Raw genomic sequence first — 18,407 nt, 5'->3', positions numbered from 1 at the left:
AGCGAAAAGGGTCAATATGTTTCCCGCATGGTAGAAAATTGTCTGAGAACGGGTCGGGATTTAAATTATGTTCATGTTATCGGTACAGGTGAATGAGTTGCTGCGGGATAATTTATAAAGTAGGTATCCACAAAAGGTTCTTTTAGCGTGTTCTTTTGACAAAATTCACCCTTGTGCAATTCTTTGATTTCCCATGTAAAATAAAAGGTGTTTTATCCACTCATCCTACCAAATCGGCCGAAAGGCAGCCGCGAACTACGCAAATACTTGTTCCTGGTTAACAAAGCAATACTTTCATGGTGTGACACAAAGTCTAACTTCGTTTCTTTTTTCCCGTGGTGTATGCACAAACTCTAAAGCAAGTGCTTTTCACTTGCAGGCAAGGTGATACCGTTCCTGGAGAATACCGCGATCCACTGCTCAGCGCTGTGTCTACTGGCCATTAGCATGGAGCGTTACGTGGCCATCTGTCGGCCCCTGCTGGCCACTCGCCGTCGCCACAGTCGCCTGCCCGCCATCGCCGTCACCTGGCTCGTGTCCATCGCCCTCTGTGTGCCCTTCATCTTCATCGCCAGTCTTGACGAGGTGAGAGAGGGTCAGTTGGTGACCGTGCCAAGTTTCAAGTATTTTACGTTAACTGTGAACTGACGCGTTCTGCTTTTGAAAACACTTTTCCCCGAGTACGCAGTACTAGGGTCCAGCAGACTTTAATTGTGTGTCTGTGTGTCTGTCTCGACTTAACAGCTTATTGCTGGGAAACTACTGGGCGCAGTTCGTTCAAAAGTTGATACACTAACTTGATAATAGGTCCGATTGATCGTATTAAAACTTCATAATGTTACCTGGGACCTAAATGCGAAATATTCCACCAAAACGACTCTTACCGGGGGGAGTCACTGAACTAAAGGGGAGACTTGGGCGCCCTGAGCCGAACACGTCACGCAGTGACGAGAAAAGCATGATTTGCAAGCCAGCCGCAGCTGGTGGGGATTTGGTCTCGGCAAAGAAAACAACAATACAGTGTTTGGTCTCGGTGAGACTGAAAGAGAGAGAGCGACAGATACACACAGTGATTCAAGGCGCACAACTCTAGTAAAGTTGTCGTAGCACGTCCGTCTATGGCCAAAGTGATCCGGGTTCGATTCCCGGCATGGGCGGTCTATTTTTATTTTTTTATTTTATTTTTTTTAATTCTTGTTTACTATTGTTTATTATGAACGTTTTAATGTTTTATTTCACTCTAATAATTTTTTTAATTGTGTAAAATAAATAAATAATTTTTTTTTTTTTAATCCAAGTGATCCGGGTTCGATTCCCGGCATGGGCGGTCAATTTTTTTTTTTTAAATTCTTGTTTACTATTGTTTATTATGAACGTTTTAATGTTTTATTTTACTCTAATAATTGTTTTAATTGTGTAAAATAAATAAATATATATATATTTTTTTTAAATCCACGTGCACAAGACAAAAACTTTCACACTGGGGGAGCGAGCCAGTCTGAAGAGTACTCGGGTCCAGCGCCAGCGTTTTTTATTTGTAACCAGTTGTGAACACTGTGTAAAACCCTATTTGACTCTTCTAGCAAATGTAGCACACACGGTAAACACTTAATAGTGTTTACCATGTGTGTTACTTTTTCAAGTCAGTTCAAAAGTGGAACACTGCAGTTTATAGTGTATGTCGCTGAACATTTTTGATTAAGTGGTTTAGATGAGATAGCAGCCAATGAGAAGGTCGCTCAGATTCTAACATTCTGTCGTCACCTGGCTCGTTTCCATGTCGTTCTGACTTCCCCTCAGCTTCCTCTGCAGTCTAGACAGGGTGAGTGGGTGACCTTGATTGGGTGACCTTGATTGGGTGACCTTGATTCGTGTCCAGGATGGTTGATTAAGCAGGCGAGACAGACAGTTAACTAATAAAGTCGCGGGGTTTCAACATTCTGCCGTCACCTAGCTTTTATCCATTGCCCTCTGATCGCCCCTATTCTTCATCTCCAGTCTAGACTTAGTGAGAGAATGAGATGGCGACCGAACTAAGTTTCGTGATTTAGAGTCGGTCTATTTTCAGAAATGTTTTCAAAGAAGTGCAGAATAGGCCTGTTTCCAGTTATTTGATTTAGTGCGGAGTAGACCTATTTCCAGTATTTGTAATTTACTGTAGAGTAGGTCGGTTTCAATCAGAGCTTTCAATATTTCGCTATCAAGTCAGTGGCTCGTGCATATTGCGCCCCGTCTGTCCTTCATCGCCATTTCCAGTCTAGACCATGTTAGAGTTGCAGTGGACGACCGCGCTAAAGAGCAGAATATACCTGCGCAGTTTCAGCGGCATAGACGACGCACTGCCTATCATTTATGCCGCGATAGGGATTATGACGAGTACTTGGCCTGTTTTCCTTTCATGCAACGTGTAGCGGGCTGGGATCATCTGCAGGGCGTCGTCGGTCCTGCTGAAGTTACATATAATTATGTGAGCGGAGCCCCTAAGTTTCAAGTGTTTTTGATTGAGTGTAGAGAAGGCGAGACAGGGAATAGGTCATTTAACCTCACAACATTTCGCTGTCACCTAGCTCGTAGCATATTGTCCTCTCTTTGCCCTTCACCTTAAAGATCAGTCTGGACCAGGTTGGAGAGTGAGCTGTGGATGAATATGTTACGTTTTAGTAGTTTTGATCTAGGGATAAAACATTGAGTAGGTCATGTATGGGTAACCTCGGACACCAAGGTAAAGCCAACCGTACTCGTAGGATTTTGAAATAAGGCATTGAAAATAGTTGACATGGTTTCAACGGGGCATTTTGGACACCAAATTCATCCATATCTTGAAGAAGGCTTTGGCTCGAATCGACGGGCTTCTCTCTTGTGATGGGTAAAAAAGAGTTCTCTGTCCCATAAACGATGGTGATTTCCGGTTACGAACAACAGAAAGCAATACATTCTGCCGCATTACGACCAGTCCGATGTTAGTTAGGGTTCACACTTTGTTTTTATTACTCTTTTCAAGCCTCTGCGTCCATACCATCGAGCCAAACTGAACTAAGTTCGCCCACTGAACATTTCCTTCTGTAATGATTATTGGGTTACGTCCTTTGATCGATCCGAGGCAAAGCCGTCTTCTATAGATAGTGTTGGTGTCCAAAATGGCTATTGGGCGGTGGAGGTAACCACTTTTTTTCTTCTTTTTACATTTAGTCAAGTCTTGACTAAATGTTTTAACATAGAGGGGGAATCGAGACGAATGTCGTTGTGTATGTGTGTCTGTGTGTGTGTGTGTGTGTGTGTGTGTGTGTGTGTGTGTGTGTGTGTGTGTGTGTGTGTGTGTGTGTGTGTGTGTGTGTGTGTGTAGAGCGATTCAGAGTAAACTACTGGACCGATCTTTATGAAATTTTATATGAGAGTTCCTGGGTATGATATCCCCAGACGTTTTTTTCATTTGTTCGTTAAATGTCTTTGATGACGTCTTATCCGGCTTTTTGTAAATGTTGAGGCGGCACTGTCACACCCTCATTTTTCAATAAAATTGATTGAAATTTTTGTAAAGCAATCTTCGACGAAGGCCGGTGTAACACGAGAAAATTACTCCCACGAGATGTTTACTCCGGAGTAAACATTTCGTACGAAAAAGTTACTCCCTTTACGAAAAAAAGCACTCCCCCATTGCACGAGAAAATGACTCCCCAAGACAGGTGAGTTCCGAGTAAACATTTCGTACAAAAATGTTACTCCCCTGACGAATAAATAACGAATAAATTACTTCACCCCAACACGAGCAATTTAACTTCCCATTCCAAGTGTACGAAATTTTTACTCCCTTGTCCCCTGTTAGTCTTGGTGGTGGAAGGGGTGGAAGGAGGGTAGCGCGACAGTCGTGTGCGCGAGATCACTTATTGGCACTATCCCTTCGCCCGCATCCCATTTTTGCGTACGAGATTTTTACTGGAAGTAAACAAAATGGGGAGTAAAAATTTCGTGGAGGGAGTACTTTTTTCGTGCCTTGGGGAGTTCTTTTCTCGTACGAAAAGTGTACTCGGAGTAAGAATTTCGTACGAAATATTTACTCCGGAGTAAATTTTTCGTGGAGTAAAAATTTCGTCTTACACCGGACTTCGGTATTGCATTTCAGCTTGGTGGCTTAAGAAGCAATGAATGACTTTGGTCATTAAAAATCTGAAAATTGTAATAAATTTTTCTTTATATAAAGCGATCCAAATTTACGTTCATCTTATTCTACATCATTTCCTGATTCCAAAAAACATATAAATATGTTATATCTGGATTAAAAACAATCTCTGAAAATTAAGAATATAAAAATTATGATCAAAATTCAATTTCCGAAATCGATTTAAAAACATCTTATTCCTTGTCGGTTCCTGATTCCAAAATCATATAGATATGATATGTTTGGATTAAAAACATGCTCAGAAAGTTAAAACGAAGAGAGGCACAGAAAAGCGTGCTATGCAGCACAGCGAAACCACTACCGCGCTAAACAGGCTCGTCAGTTTCACTCCGTTATGCACAAGCGGCGGACTACGGTCATTGTGAAAAAATGCAGTGCGTTCAGTTTCATTCTGAGTTCCACAGCTTGACTAAATGTAGTAATTTCGCCTTACGCGACTTGTTTTTTCTTCTGTCATTTAATTTTTATTATTAAAAATCTATGAAACTTGTTAATGTTAATCTCAATGTTACATGAGGAATGTCCTTTTAAATGCTTGCAATTTTTAGATATCATTTTTCTTCGTGCCTACTAATTTTCCATTTTTAACGGATAGACTACTAACCTTCCAAATCGAGGTAAACACAGATGTATAGGGCGTGGTGGTAAGATATCGGCCTCCTAATCGGGAGGTCGTGAGTTCGAATCCCGGTCGCTGCCGCCTTGTGGGTTAAAAGTGGAGATTTTTCCGATCTCCCAGGTCAACTTATGTGCAGACCTGCTAGTGACTTAACCCCCTTCATGTGTACACGCAAGCACAAGACCAAGTGCGCACGGAAAAGATCATGTAATCCATGTCAGAGTTCGGTGGGTTATAGAAACATGAAAATACCCTGCATGCCTCCTCCGAAATCGGCGTATGCGGAGTAAAAACGGTCATACACGTAAAAATCCGCTCGTGCTAAAAACATGGGTGAACGTGGGAGTCTAAGCCCATGAACGAAGAAGAAGAAGAAGAAGAGGAAAAGGACCACACGGGATCAGTGCTGATCACGCATGATCAATCGTCGTCATGCAACAGATAATAAAAGACTTCTTTTGCCTCGCAGCTTAGTTTTAACCCTTAACTCGCCAATACGATACCACTGGACACAGATTTTTAATTGTTTTAATTTTTATTCTCTTTTTGTGGATTTTTAATTTTTGTTTTACATGTATATGCTGTACATTACAGGACATCATATAAATAAGGGGACACATTCATAAAACAGAACACATTTGGACAATTACACCACACAGGGGATGATCTGGGGGGGGTGGGGGGTGGGGGGTGGGGGTGATCATGGCTTAAAAAATCCTCAATGATGCCTCAGTATTCTAATGATGCTATGAGCAGTGACCTGGGGCCAATTTAGAACTAAGCCATGTGCAAAGTACGTTCTAACACCCAAAGTCTGCTATTAACATCCAATTATTACCCGTATAGAACATGAAATACAATGGTACTTCTGTTTTAAAACAGTAAACATCTGAAAATGTGGGTCTTGACAGAGAGGAGTTCTTAAAACGGAAGTAAACTTACTAACGCTATGAAGACATTTTCCAAGAAAAAGTGTTACAGTAGAGGGAGTCTTATTATGGAGGTTCGTAAAGTAGAGGTTCCACTGTATTTATAAGCAAATTTCTGACCTGCAGGTGGAGTACTACGATGACTCCGTAGAGTTGATTTGCCGCACGTCGAGCAAAACCCTGATGTCTCGCGTGTTCTTCCTGGTGGACTTTATCCTGTGTCTCATCCTGCCGCTTCTTGCCATCACCTTCTTCTACTGCGCCATTGTCTTCAAGCTGACACCCAGGCACTGCTGTCAGAGTCGCAGCAAGGCGGACACGTTCAACATTCACAGCACCAGTAAGTGAGATCGAATTAACCGCCACTCGGATATCCACCCCAACCCCCCGCACCCCAGCGCCTTCTCCAACAACTACCCCCTGCACAACTACCCTCTATTGTGAAATTGACATATACGAGGTATGATCCAAACAACATGATCAAACTGCGATTATACACGTCTCAGGCCACTGATCATAAAAAGTAATATATCATTTGAAAGGCCAAACATTTAACTGGTATACCTCCAAAGGATAACGTCATTTGGTTACTAGGGGAAGGGCTCCTAATATGGACCGGCTCCTAATGTGGACCACCTCCTGTTCTGACAAACTAACGGCGCTAGAGCGCTCAAAAAGTTTTATTCGCTGTATTCACCCTCTCTTGATTTACTTGCACATGTCAAAACAGTTGCAGAATCACAACTCTCAAAAACGTTAGGCTTTTTCTCTTTTTTTCACTTTTGGCAGCGTTCACTCTAAATTTGCCGTCTAAAACGGACTCGTTTCTGTCCACAGCCAAAGTTTTTATTACACAAAAATTGCTTTTTATGACAGCAAAGACCGCATTTGTTGCATTTTAGCAGTGTGTACCCCGAGTTTCTCCTGCAAACAAAAAATAATAGCAAAATCTCAAAGTATGTGCGAGTCCCCTAATATGGATCACCTTCAACAAATCGAAGAAAATAAAAGCTAAAGGCTATTTTCATTAATTCATTAAGAAGCTTGCTGGAAATAACCTATAACTAGCCCTCGAGATTTAACAAAAATATAACAAAAAGTCTTCTTTTCGTGGAAGTTGATAATTTCACTTATTTTCACTCTGTTTTTGATAAGCTTCTTTAGTTTCCTGGTGTGCTTCAAATAATGCTCTCATCAACCCAAAACAGATAAATCTAGAGCATATTTTAATTAGGCTGATTTTTACACTAAGTTGTTTCATGTTATTTTGAAATAAAGGGGGCTTTTTACAGTGATTCGTGAAGGCCGCTTCACTGGTCCATATTAGGCGCCCAGGCTCCTAATATGGACCCTTTGTGATTTTTTCTGTATTTAATTTTTTGCTGAATGTCTATCAAAGCTATTTTACTCTAATTAGGCCTAACGGTTAACCTAAGAGAGAAGGACTACCAAGCACAAAATGAAACTTCTTCGCAAGAAAACAAGCTAGTTATCAGCATAAAACAAAAAGTGGTCCATATTAGGGGCCCTTCCCCTACGTCATAAATGACGAGGTTTTAAAATACGTCACTTTTAGGTTGTGCTTCAAAACGGGGTCTTTCATCGAAAACTGTTGTCCAGGGCAGTAATCCGGTGAGAGGGGGGGGGGGGGGGGGGGGGTTGGTTATCCGATTCGAGGGAAAAGATGCGAAAGAGAAATATCTCGTCCCTGTTGTCACTGGTTTGGGTTACTCAAGAGATATTACTGTTGTACAGTCGTGCAGATTTAACGTAGCAACTTCAAACGAATCTGAGTTTTAAGACCCCTTCTTCCTTATACGCCTTAAATGTGAATCGTCATTGAAGATTAGGTGATGAGTAGTTCGAATACAAAACAGAAAATAATTTCAACGCCTAATCGGTCTCGCAAGGGACAAGAAACATCAATAAACAAACGCACTTTGTAAATGACGAACGTTTTGTTCTCCAATAGAGTTATAGCCGAATTCGAATTCTGTGTCAAATCAAAGTACTGCTCAAAATATGTCCACTCTGTATTCTTCATTTTATGTGCGGCTTATAGACTGGAAGCGCCGAATGTGATGTTTTTCCTCAATGTTACCTCAAAAGTGGGGGTTGCGCCCTATTTAACGAAGCGCCTTATAGTCCCGAAAGTACGGTGTTCAGAGGGAACGAAACAGCACAACTTGTAGTCAAGAAGACATCACGGAGCATGTGCAAACGCTGATCTAACCTTCATTCTCACGTACAACTAGCCTAGTCGTCACGCTCGTGAGAAAAATACCAATCTCAGTGTTAGGCATTTCTGTAGTGAAACTACATACTGGAAGGGTATCTATCATGTGTTAGAGAGTACAAACTCTCAGACCATCGGAAACCATTGCCACGGTAACGTAAGCAAAACTGCCGATCTCGTTTCATGAGTTAGGCACTTTTTCTTTATGATACAGGAAGACTTGTTTTGAGAATGTGTAAGTATGCAAAAGCTCTTTTTGGGTTGTTATACAGTTTTGCTGATTGAAAAGGTTGCTGTCAGCTCTTTATCTCACGTTTATCTTGAGTTTTTCTCAAAACATCAAAAAATGACATAGGCAATTATCTTTTGAGCGTGACGTAGTGCTGTCAGTTTCATCGCTGGGATACTTCGTGGTCTGTGTTTACTTGTAGCTGTTTTTCTCAAAACATCAAAAAATGACATAGGCAATTATCTTTTGAGCGTGACGTAGTGCTGTCAGTTTCATCGCTGGGATACTTCGTGGTCTGTGTGTACTTGTAGCTGTTTTACTTTTTATCTCCTGGAGGTTATGTCACCTCAGGTTTCGTCTTCAATCCTGACCACCTTTGAAAATAAAAACCTACAGAGAATAAAACAAACAAACACACAAAAAAAGAGAGGTTACATTTTGTAACGTTTAATTCAGATAAAACAAAACACAATTGGGTGTATCCTGAATGAAACTTTCACGATATTTAACCTTTCTTGTTTTATGATTCTCGATTTGGAAGGTTAGTAGTCGATCCGTTTCGGATTCCTAGGGAGAACGCTTCAGCTTGGTTGTGCCCAAAACACTAACAAACTCATCCTCTTTCCCACAGACCACCAGGACTCGCGCGCCATGAGCAGACGCCAGGTGATACGGATGATGGTGGCGGTGGTGGCAGTATTCTACATCTGCCTGTTGCCGTTCCGCTGCATAGCCATCGTCACGGTCTTCGGTAGCTCGGAGCAGATACAGCGCCTGGGTTTCACCGGCTACCAGATGATCCTGCAGACCACCCGCCTTCTCACCTTCGTCAACAGCGCCAGCAACCCCGTCATCTACGGACTGATGTGCACCAAGTTCCGCAAGGCCTTCACCACGGCTCTCCCCTTCAGCTGCTGGCGTCGTGAAGCAAGGAGGCCCAACAGCAGCAGCAAGCTTTCCACGTACGCCGGTGTCTCCACCAGGCTGTACCAGCTGCGCAGCACCAAGAGAGGACGCCTGACGAGCACCTCGGGCCAGGAAAACGGCGAGGCGGAATCTATCAGATCTGGAGGCTTGGTTCTGGAGGGGCCAGATGAGGATGACAAGTACACCAGCGAAGACGTTGGAGGACAAGTTGGTCGCGCTAGGACGGACTACTTTGGGGACTGATTGCTTGGTCCGCAAGAGTGAATCAGAGCCAGGTTTAGGCAGCGCGTTAGGGCGGACTACCTTGGAGACTGTTTGTTTGGTCCACAAGAGTGAATCAGAGCCAGGTTTAGGCAGCGCGTTAGGGCGGACTACCTTGGAGACTGTTTGTTTGGTCCGCAAGGGTGAATAACCAAGTTTAAGCAGAGCGCTAGGACGGACTACTTTGGGGACTGATTGTGCGGTCATCAAGGTTGAATCATAGCCAAGTTGAGGCAGCGCGCTCATGTAACGATTTAGGAAACGAAGGGACGCAATCGCTCAGAAGATAAAAACAACAGTATCGTGACTTATGTACAACCAGTATCTTGGTGTCTGTGAGATTAAGCATCATTAGAATGAACTAAAAACTGTAATCCTAATTCAGCGAGGACGATATACAACGGGAGCTCAAGTAATGAGTGGGGATAGGGGTGGGAGAGTGGATTCGGTGAGGATGATATTGATCAACGTACAACGGCGAGCCGGATTCAGTGGTATCCGGCGCGCTGACACTGGATAGAGTGTGAGAGAGGGTCAGACGGGAGATGAGATTTCTCCAGCGAAGACAGTGCTAGACAAAGGTGTTTGCCTACAGTGGACTGCTTTGGTAACTGAACAAGTTGGAAGTGAAGATAATATAAGACAGGGGTTCGTCAAATAGATGTGTTTAAGATTCTGCTTCAGACATTGTCAACAGACGCCGTCGAGGTCGTATATAAATGTATGAGATATTGTCAATAGACACAGTCAAGCTCGTATGTAATCGAAGCTTAACTTATGAGACACTGTCAGTAGAAAATGGCGAGGTCATATATAGATGAAGTGGGTGAGAACCAAAAGGTCGAGGACCAAAAGTTCGAGGCACACAAGATCGAGGACATTTGGTCGAGGGTCAAAATGTTGAGTGCGACAAAAGGTCGAGGGTGACGAAAGGTCAACAGCAAAACGTCAAGGGGACAAAAGGTCGAGGATTGAAGAGAATGTAAGAGAACACTCTTCAGATTGACACAATGACCGATTGGAAGCAGACGCCAGCACTGAGCTGAACGTTGAACTGCCTGAAAAGTTTCGGGTGTTGGCAGTGATGAGACAGAAAAGAAAGAAGAATGAACAAGTTGGAATAAAACATATATAAGTGTACCAGACAGTACTTGTACTTGTACTTTTGAAAAATACATTCACATTTAAAAACTAAGACGAATGGTGAAGTCAAAAGTTCACCAATGTTTGGGGACAGTGTTGAGTGTTTGCAGTGATGGATAAGGAGAATGGAATACGGTATAGGCACAACGTTGAAAGTAACAGAGCGTTACGGACAGGAAACGCTCCGAGGACAATAATATATACTTTTGTAGAACATAATAAAAGACAAAGTCAAAGTTCAACAAGTGGGGTGATTGATTTTTTTCTCAAAACAGTGTTGTGTGTTTGCAGTTATAAATAAGAAGAATGACACTATTTGGGGGTTCAAAACAGTGTTGTGTGTTTGCAGTTATAAATAAGAAGAATGACACTATTTGGGGGTTCAAAACAGTGTTGTGTGTTTGCAGTTATAAATAAGAAAAATGACACTATTTGGGGGTTCAAAACAGTGTTGTGTGTTTGCAGTGATGTAGAGGTTACATGCCGAGTCTCAGTGATTATTAAAAATAATGGTCGAAGTTAGCGGATCATGAAAAATGCGAGCTTCAGCGAGCTTTTTCATGACCGCGAACTGAGACGATTATTTTTAATAATCACTGAGACGAGGTGTGTAACCTCTTTATTCCTCCTTTCTTCAGTTATTCAAAGAAAAGAGGAGTTTTTGTGCGAAAGTTTGATCCGGAATCCTATTCACTCAACCAGTCAACCCGCGCAGGCGATCGATTAATGCCGTCGCGATATAACCTTGAATGGTTGAAAACGACGTTAAACACCAAATAAAGAAAGAAAGAAAGAAAGATCGATTAATGCGCGGTTGTATAGTTCCGTGCAAATCATTCCATTCTGTTAACACTTCTTGTCAGTTTCCCTTGTTTTGTAAACTCAAGTACACAGATATGTTGTTATTCTGCTGTGGCGGTAAAGGCAGATATTGTGTGTTCTGTTCATGTTTTGGTATCGCTTAGGATTATGTTCTTTCGTAGAATGGCCGGGACTAGCAGACGAACTTTTGCACCCGTGTTCCAACGTTAACAACTGTATGAAGTTAAGTTTTCTGGGGAAAAATAGTGTATGAAACCGCTTTATGTTCTTTAAATTGATGAGATGTGTGCATTTGGTTGCGTGTGATCTGTTTATAAAATGAAATACTGTTGAAAACTGACCGTCGGATTGCAGTTTTTGTCGAAGAAACTGAGTAAAAAGAAATGTTAAAGGGCAACTACTCTTGTCGCTAGACAAAGTATGAGAGTTACTTGCCTTGAGAATTTGCTTGTGTTGAACGTTTGTGCACGGCAGATCTAGATGCAGAAAACAACCGAACTCATGGATTTTATACATAGACTAGCAGTCAGGCCCGGCTTCGCCCGGGTGTTTCTGATCTCCCCTCTCTCTCAGAAACTTCTAGAATCTTATTCCAATGAGAATAAGCAATAGATGAAAGTGTGAGCTCATACATTTGGATTAAAAGGCTGGGACTGACAGTGTGAAAGCATCACCATCAACACACTCATTTCTTCCCCTCATAGGAGCAATAGCGAGTCTCTAATATCACTGGCATGATGTGCTTGCTACAGGTGAACAGTAGGCACTGAACTGGTCTTGCACCATATAGGCTGTATTCAATAAATGGGAGGTCCATAATCTGAGAAAGGAAACAATGAATCAAGAAACTAAAACCCAGGTGCACATCTGCGGCACCTAGGGAGTGTACGTGCACACTATCTTGTTCCTGCCTCTTGCCATCTCAGAGGTATGGCGACCACAGACAGACACACACACACAGACAGACAGACAGACACTCTCTTTTATTTATATGTATAGATTCATGTGTTCAAGCCTGTAGTTGTTAATTTAGATGCGGTATGATTGTATTGTTTGCTCAAGAGATGTATATTTCGTAGATTAGAGCGTTCGGAACTTTTGAATCGCAAAAGTAGATCCCATAAAGTCTAGCTACTAAACCTGTCTGCTATCGAGGATTCAGGCCTGTTGTTGGGTAAGTGATTTTGGTTGCTGGGTTAGTTACCGAAAAATAACTAGCCCTACAAGTTTACAGAGAGAAAAAAGCAGAGTGGGGAATAAGAATATGAAATATGACGAGCAAAGGTAACATACACAGAGCGTATTGGACAGGGGACACTCTAGGGACTATCGTGTACTTTTGTAGAATACAGTTATCAAAAGACTGTTGTGAAAGATTCTTGTCGCGTAAGAATCTATACACAGTTGCACAGCAGTTCAATAACAAACAACGAGAGTCACTATTTAAAAGAATAACTCTTACAGATTAATATTCCATTGAGCAATTGTGGTCTGACAGGTTACTCCCCAAAAAAACAGAAATCGCGATGAAAGTCGCCGTTTGCAGTTTGCTGTGAACAGTGATATGTACTCATTGTTTATGCGCATCGGCATCCTGTAAAAGTACGCGTTGCCGGCAATTTGCTGCGTCCGTTTGACCCAGTTTACGTTTCTCGCGGTTTGCGACTGGATTTGGAGCGATGGAGGCCGGGGACGCGAACAAACCAGGCAAGTTTTTTGTTGTTGTGAATTTCGCGTCCATGTTATGTACAACAGCTATCGACACTTTCTGCTACTTTTCTTCAATTTCTGTAACAATGGCCATTGAATTTTTAATCTGAACGATGTTGCTCTTGGGACCGAACCATGGGCTATTGTTTGCTGTCAAAATCGCCACCTTTTCGTTAGATCTACAGGCACACACAGTACAATTTCCTTCCCCACATGTTTTTTGTTGTTGTGAAAATAACGTACAGCAAAAAAGTCGCACTTTTTGCGCTGTCTTCGTTCATATAGCGTATTTTCTTGTTCTGAAGATCAGTGTTTTGAAAAAAAAAGAGTCTGATGTTGGTTTCTCATCAGAAGGTTGTGGTAATAAAATTTGGCTGATTTGTACATAAAGTCACAACAATTGAAATCAGTCTTGGTGTATTATTTTAATTTTTTTTTTTACTTCATTAGTGTCTATGAAGATTGATAATGAATATGATTTTCTTTTTATTGTTCTGTTGTTAAACAACTTTCCATTGTTTTTCTTCAGTCATGGAATAATGTTGCCTTTGACAGTAATGTACATCACTTCACAGCAAAGAGATTATTTGCAAATTGTTTTAGATGTGTGAAATTATGTACATTTTTGAAACAATGGAAACATGCGTTTATCTTCAGATGTTTTACGAATCTATTGTTTTTTTGCCTGTTTATTGAGCCTGACAAAAACATGTTGATGAAGATATTATACTAATGTCAGTGTGTGCATAATTTAACAGCATCAATGAGAAATTGGTTTGTTGGGACGTTATGTACGCTCAGTGAGATCAAAACATTGTCTTTTTTATAACCTGTGTGCAATGTTTCTTTTCTTCAAATTTATCTTTTCATGAGTGTACTAAATAACTTTACTTATCTACATGCCACATGAATAATTGATATCATTTATATGGCACATTTCAAAGCAACACCGTAAGGAATCTCTTTCATTCTTGTGAAGTTATGTACATTCAGTATTATATACATATAATTCATTTGTTTTAAACAGTTCCTGCATTGAATGCTCACAAAACATAAATTTCTTATTTAATTGGTAATTCTTAACCAATTTTGCAAATGCAGAGGTAATATATTTGCCACATTTAAATTAACAGGGTACGGAATCACTCACATTGTGGTGAAGTTATGTACAAATGATATCTTTGCTGCGTAGCACGTGTTGTGTCAAAGGTAGGACACAGTAATTGATATGACAACATTCATATGCTTGATCCTGTGCTGCAGATGTGTTTTGATTTTGATATTGTTCCTGTTACTTGGTTTAAAGCCACATTTTCGAGAAATTATTGTGTGAAGTTATGTATAGTCAAAGGGTGAGATCGCCTTTTAGCCTGTTTTATTAAATATTTTTGGCGTTAACAATGTGTGTGTGTGTGTGTGTGATCAAAACAGTTCAGCCATGAACTTCTGACCTGATTTTGTATTAGCATTGCCAGTTGGAGTTGTTTCATGGGCTAAATTGCATATTTAGTAGCATTGTTTTTTTGTTTTTTTTAAGATTGCCCTTTTGGTTGATGTTTTACTGTCTAAATGCTACTGCAGGTGATCAGAAATAATATTCTATGGATCAGATTTCATTTTCTACCACACTTATTATGTTATCTTTTTTTCTCTTGGATTTAGGTGCATTTCAAAAGTGAAGCAGTAGTGAATGTGGTGAAGTTATGTACTGCGTTTTTGTTGTGGAATATCTTCTTTGTGTGTTGCTGAACATTTTTGCCCTTTATAACAAAATGCTTATTCTTGCACACAAATTTTTTTTCAATCTCTGCTTGCATTAAAACATCATCAAAATTTATACTTTAATCAAATGAAAGTATAAGGCATTGTGTGGTGTTATGTACAACTTGTTTTGTCTTGTTTTAGACCTAATAAAAGTCTGATTGACTTGAAATTAGCATTGTTGGTTGTAATTTATTATTGTACACAAGATGTCATCCTTTTTGTCACTCAAAACACAGTTTCCATTTCTTCATCATGTGTCACACTTTTTAGACACCATTTCTGAGCCTTGCCCATATTCAAAGCAGAAGATGATTGACGAAGGGAAAAGTCCATTAAGTCTGATTTTATCTCCCACAATTCCGAGAGGAATGGGTCACGTGAGATAGAACGCGGGAATACGTCACTGAACGAATGGTTTTCGTCCTGTGAAGACGTGTTGGTGCACTGTCTATCTTTTGCATTGCTTTCATTTTTCTCTAACCTTTCTCTGTACAAGTTTTAGTTGTAGGTTAGTTGAAGTGTATTGACTATTTTGATTGTTTATCATTGTGTCAACTTGCAAGGTAAGGAAACAGTTTGAAGTTTTCGGCGTTTGTTTGTTTTTGAACCGGGAACGCGTCGTTTCGCGTATGAATTTTATTCGTCGAAGCTAACACATGGAAATGTTACGGGCGTCAGTCGGCTCGTTAATTGTTTTTGTATCGTGTGACCTACTATATTTGGGTCAGTCGGGATCGTTACTTGTTTTTGCACGTGTGACCTAAGTTCAGTCGGGATCGTTACTTGTTTTGGTAGGATGATCTATTATATTTGGCTACGGAAATGTAGTAGAAGTTTTGCTGACGAAGTCAGTCACGATTTGCTGACGAAGTCAGTCACGATTTGCTGAAGCAGCCTCTTTGTTTTTTTCAGCATCTGTCTCGATTACAGCAATTACTATTGCCTGAGGCGAACTATGGGCCACAGAAGGTCCGCTGTGCCAAGGCTGGGCACTAGTCCATTGAAGATTTGAAAATCTTTGGAGTGGATTTTCAATTGTTTTGATACTGTAACGGGTGCGCTTGCTCGTCCGCAGGAATCAATATAACTTTTTCGTGTGGTTTTTGTTCGGTAATATGGCGGACTCGGGAGGTGGTGAATGTGCTGCTGGCGAGAAGAAAACCGGCAAGAAACCGGCGAAGGCACAACCTTCTGAAGTGATACCGCCAGAAAAGGCGGGAGTTGATGGGAAGTCTCTTTCGATAGAGAAAAGCTCGTCTGGCCCACGTGATTGTGAAGTTACTCTGAAAATGGACACAATTTTGGAGACAATGACTGCCTTGTCTGGCAGACTATCTGATTTGGAGAAAGTTGGTAAGCTTAATGCGACACCTGTTGCTTCAACATCGTGTGGAACCGAGTCGCATGGAACCAAAAGCAGTTCGGCGCAAGAGTCGCAAGCGGATGAAGAAGACGGTGCTTCGGTTAGATTTGCTCATGAGCAGTTCGAAAATGAGTTTGATTCGGCTGAAGGCACGGATGTTGCTTCGGACAATGATTGTGACGCAGGCATAGTAGTGGATACAGTTGGCGAGGGGATTCATCCATCTCTGGCAGATCGTTTTGAGGAAGGACTTCTTCTTCCATCAGATCGGGCACGTGTGCGAGACACTCTTCAGAACTATCTGCGGCCCAAAAATGTCACGTCACTTCGAACGCCGACTCTAAATCGTGAATTAGATGGCAAACTGTTAGACAAGTTTGCAAAGAAAAGAGACTCGAACCTGTCCTTTGTTCAGGAACAAGTAGGTTGTGCGCTGAACATTATCGCTCAGCTTATGTCCGACCTAAAAGAACAAGAAGAGCAAACGCTCGATCGAGTCACTTTCGCAGTTCTAAATATTATATGAGGCATCAGATGGACAGGAAAAAATTGCTATTCACAACACAATACAGATGTAAATAATTTGATGTAAAGAATAATCCTATAAAGTTTGAATCAAATCCGATGAATAGTTTCAGAGATATGATATTTCAATTTTTTTCCTTCAAGACATACCTGTGACCTTGAAAAAGGTCAAAGGTCACCAAAGCAGACGTCAAAGTGTAGAGGTCACTGGGAGTCACGTTCACATAAAATTTGAGCCCGGTCACTTTTATAGTTTCCGAGAAAAGCCCAACGTTAAGTTGTGTGTTGCCGAACAGAAAAGGCTAGTTATCTCCCTTGTTTTTTCTGAAAACGTTCGTAAAAGGCTACAGATGTAAATACTTTGATGTAAAGAATAATCCTACAAAGTTTCAATCACATCCGATGAACTTTGTCAAAGATATAAAATGTCTAATTTTTCCTTTGACGCTGACCTGTGACCTTGAAAAAGGTCAAAGGTCAACGAAACCATCGTTAAAGTGTAGAGGTCATTGGAGGTCACGACTAAACAAAATATGAGCCGGATCGCTTTGATAGTTTCCGAGAAAAGTCCAACGTTAAGGTGGTGTCTACGGACGGCCGGCCGGCCGGCCGGACAGCCGGCCGGCCGGACAGACTAACACTGACCGATTACATAGAGTCACTTTTTCTCAAGTGACTCAAAAACCAGCAAGTCGGAAGATGAGTGAGCGTGACAGCTTTTGCAAACTGGCCGATGCGGCTCGACTTCTTATGGCTTCACACAAGGACCTGTCACAAGTGCGGCGCGAAGCACTCAGGCCGACACTTATGCAATGCGCAGCTAAATTTCAAACTGACGTCTAACGAGTTTTTGTTTGGGGAGGATCTAGCAAAAAGGGTCGACGATGCAGTGAGGAACAGGAAATTATCATCCACACTGTCAAAGGGTGATTTTAAACCTAACAATTTTGAATCAGACAATTGAAAAGATTCACTTCAAGATGGATACATTAAAAAACACAGTGTCATTAATGAAAAAGGATTGCTTTTTTGCCTCAGTTGATCTAAAAGATGCATATTTCTCCATACGCATCGCTCACAAGTTTAGAAAATATTTCAGATTTCAGTTTCATGGCAAAACTTTTGAGTTCCTGGCTCTTCCACAGGGATATCGTGATTCTTCCCCCATTTTCACAAAACTACTGAAGCCTGTATTGGCCCACTTACGTTTATCTGGCCATACCCTTCTGATATGTATGATACCCTTTTGCAAGGAGACACTTTTGAAGAATGCCAGGCAGCAGTGTTAGATACATAGGACTGGGTGGCCGAGTGGTAACGCACTTGCGCTCGGAAGCGAGAGGTTGCGAGTTCGACCCTGGGTCAGGGCGTTAGCAATTTTCTCCCCCCTTTCCTAACCTAGGTGGTGGGTTCAAGTGCTAGTCTTTCGGATGAGACGAAAAACCGAGGTCCCTTCGTTGTACACTAAATTGGGGTGTGCACGTTAAAGATCCCACGATTGACAAAAGGGTCTTTCCTGGCAAAATTGTATAGGCATAGATAAAAATGTCCACCAAAATACCCGTGTGACTTGGAATAATAGGCCGTGAAAAGTATGATATGCGCCGAAATGGCTGCGATCTGCTGGCCGATGTGAATGCGTGATGTGTTGTGTAAGAAAAATTCCATCTCACACGGCATAAATAAATCCCTGCGCCTTGAA

The 18,407-nt window shown here is 41.4% G+C and overlaps 1 protein-coding gene and 1 long non-coding RNA gene across 2 annotated transcripts in view; both read left to right on the top strand.

Annotated features, from left to right (window-relative positions):
- The window catches only part of LOC138981438 (neurotensin receptor type 1-like), an 11,404-nt gene extending 225 nt beyond the window's left edge, over positions 1-11,179 (top strand). Inside the window, exons 1-3 of the mRNA XM_070354355.1 lie at positions 1-585; positions 5,852-6,065; positions 8,822-11,179. The exon at positions 1-585 is cut by the window's left edge and continues 225 nt beyond it. Of these exons, the coding sequence (XP_070210456.1) occupies positions 448-585; positions 5,852-6,065; positions 8,822-9,360 (891 nt within the window). The 5' untranslated portion in view covers positions 1-447 and the 3' untranslated portion in view covers positions 9,361-11,179. The remainder of the gene's footprint in view (positions 586-5,851; positions 6,066-8,821) is intronic.
- LOC138981439 (uncharacterized) overlaps positions 1-17,390 on the top strand; it is an 83,183-nt gene extending 65,793 nt beyond the window's left edge. The window contains exon 2 of the long non-coding RNA XR_011460633.1: positions 17,221-17,390. This is a non-coding gene — a long non-coding RNA (uncharacterized lncRNA). The remainder of the gene's footprint in view (positions 1-17,220) is intronic.
- The last annotated feature ends 1,017 nt before the right edge of the window (positions 17,391-18,407 follow it).

Source organism: Littorina saxatilis, linkage group LG12 (genome assembly GCF_037325665.1).
Source record: "Littorina saxatilis isolate snail1 linkage group LG12, US_GU_Lsax_2.0, whole genome shotgun sequence".
Classification (NCBI taxonomy): domain Eukaryota; kingdom Metazoa; phylum Mollusca; class Gastropoda; order Littorinimorpha; family Littorinidae; genus Littorina; species Littorina saxatilis.
This window is presented reverse-complemented; position numbering and strand designations above follow the sequence as displayed.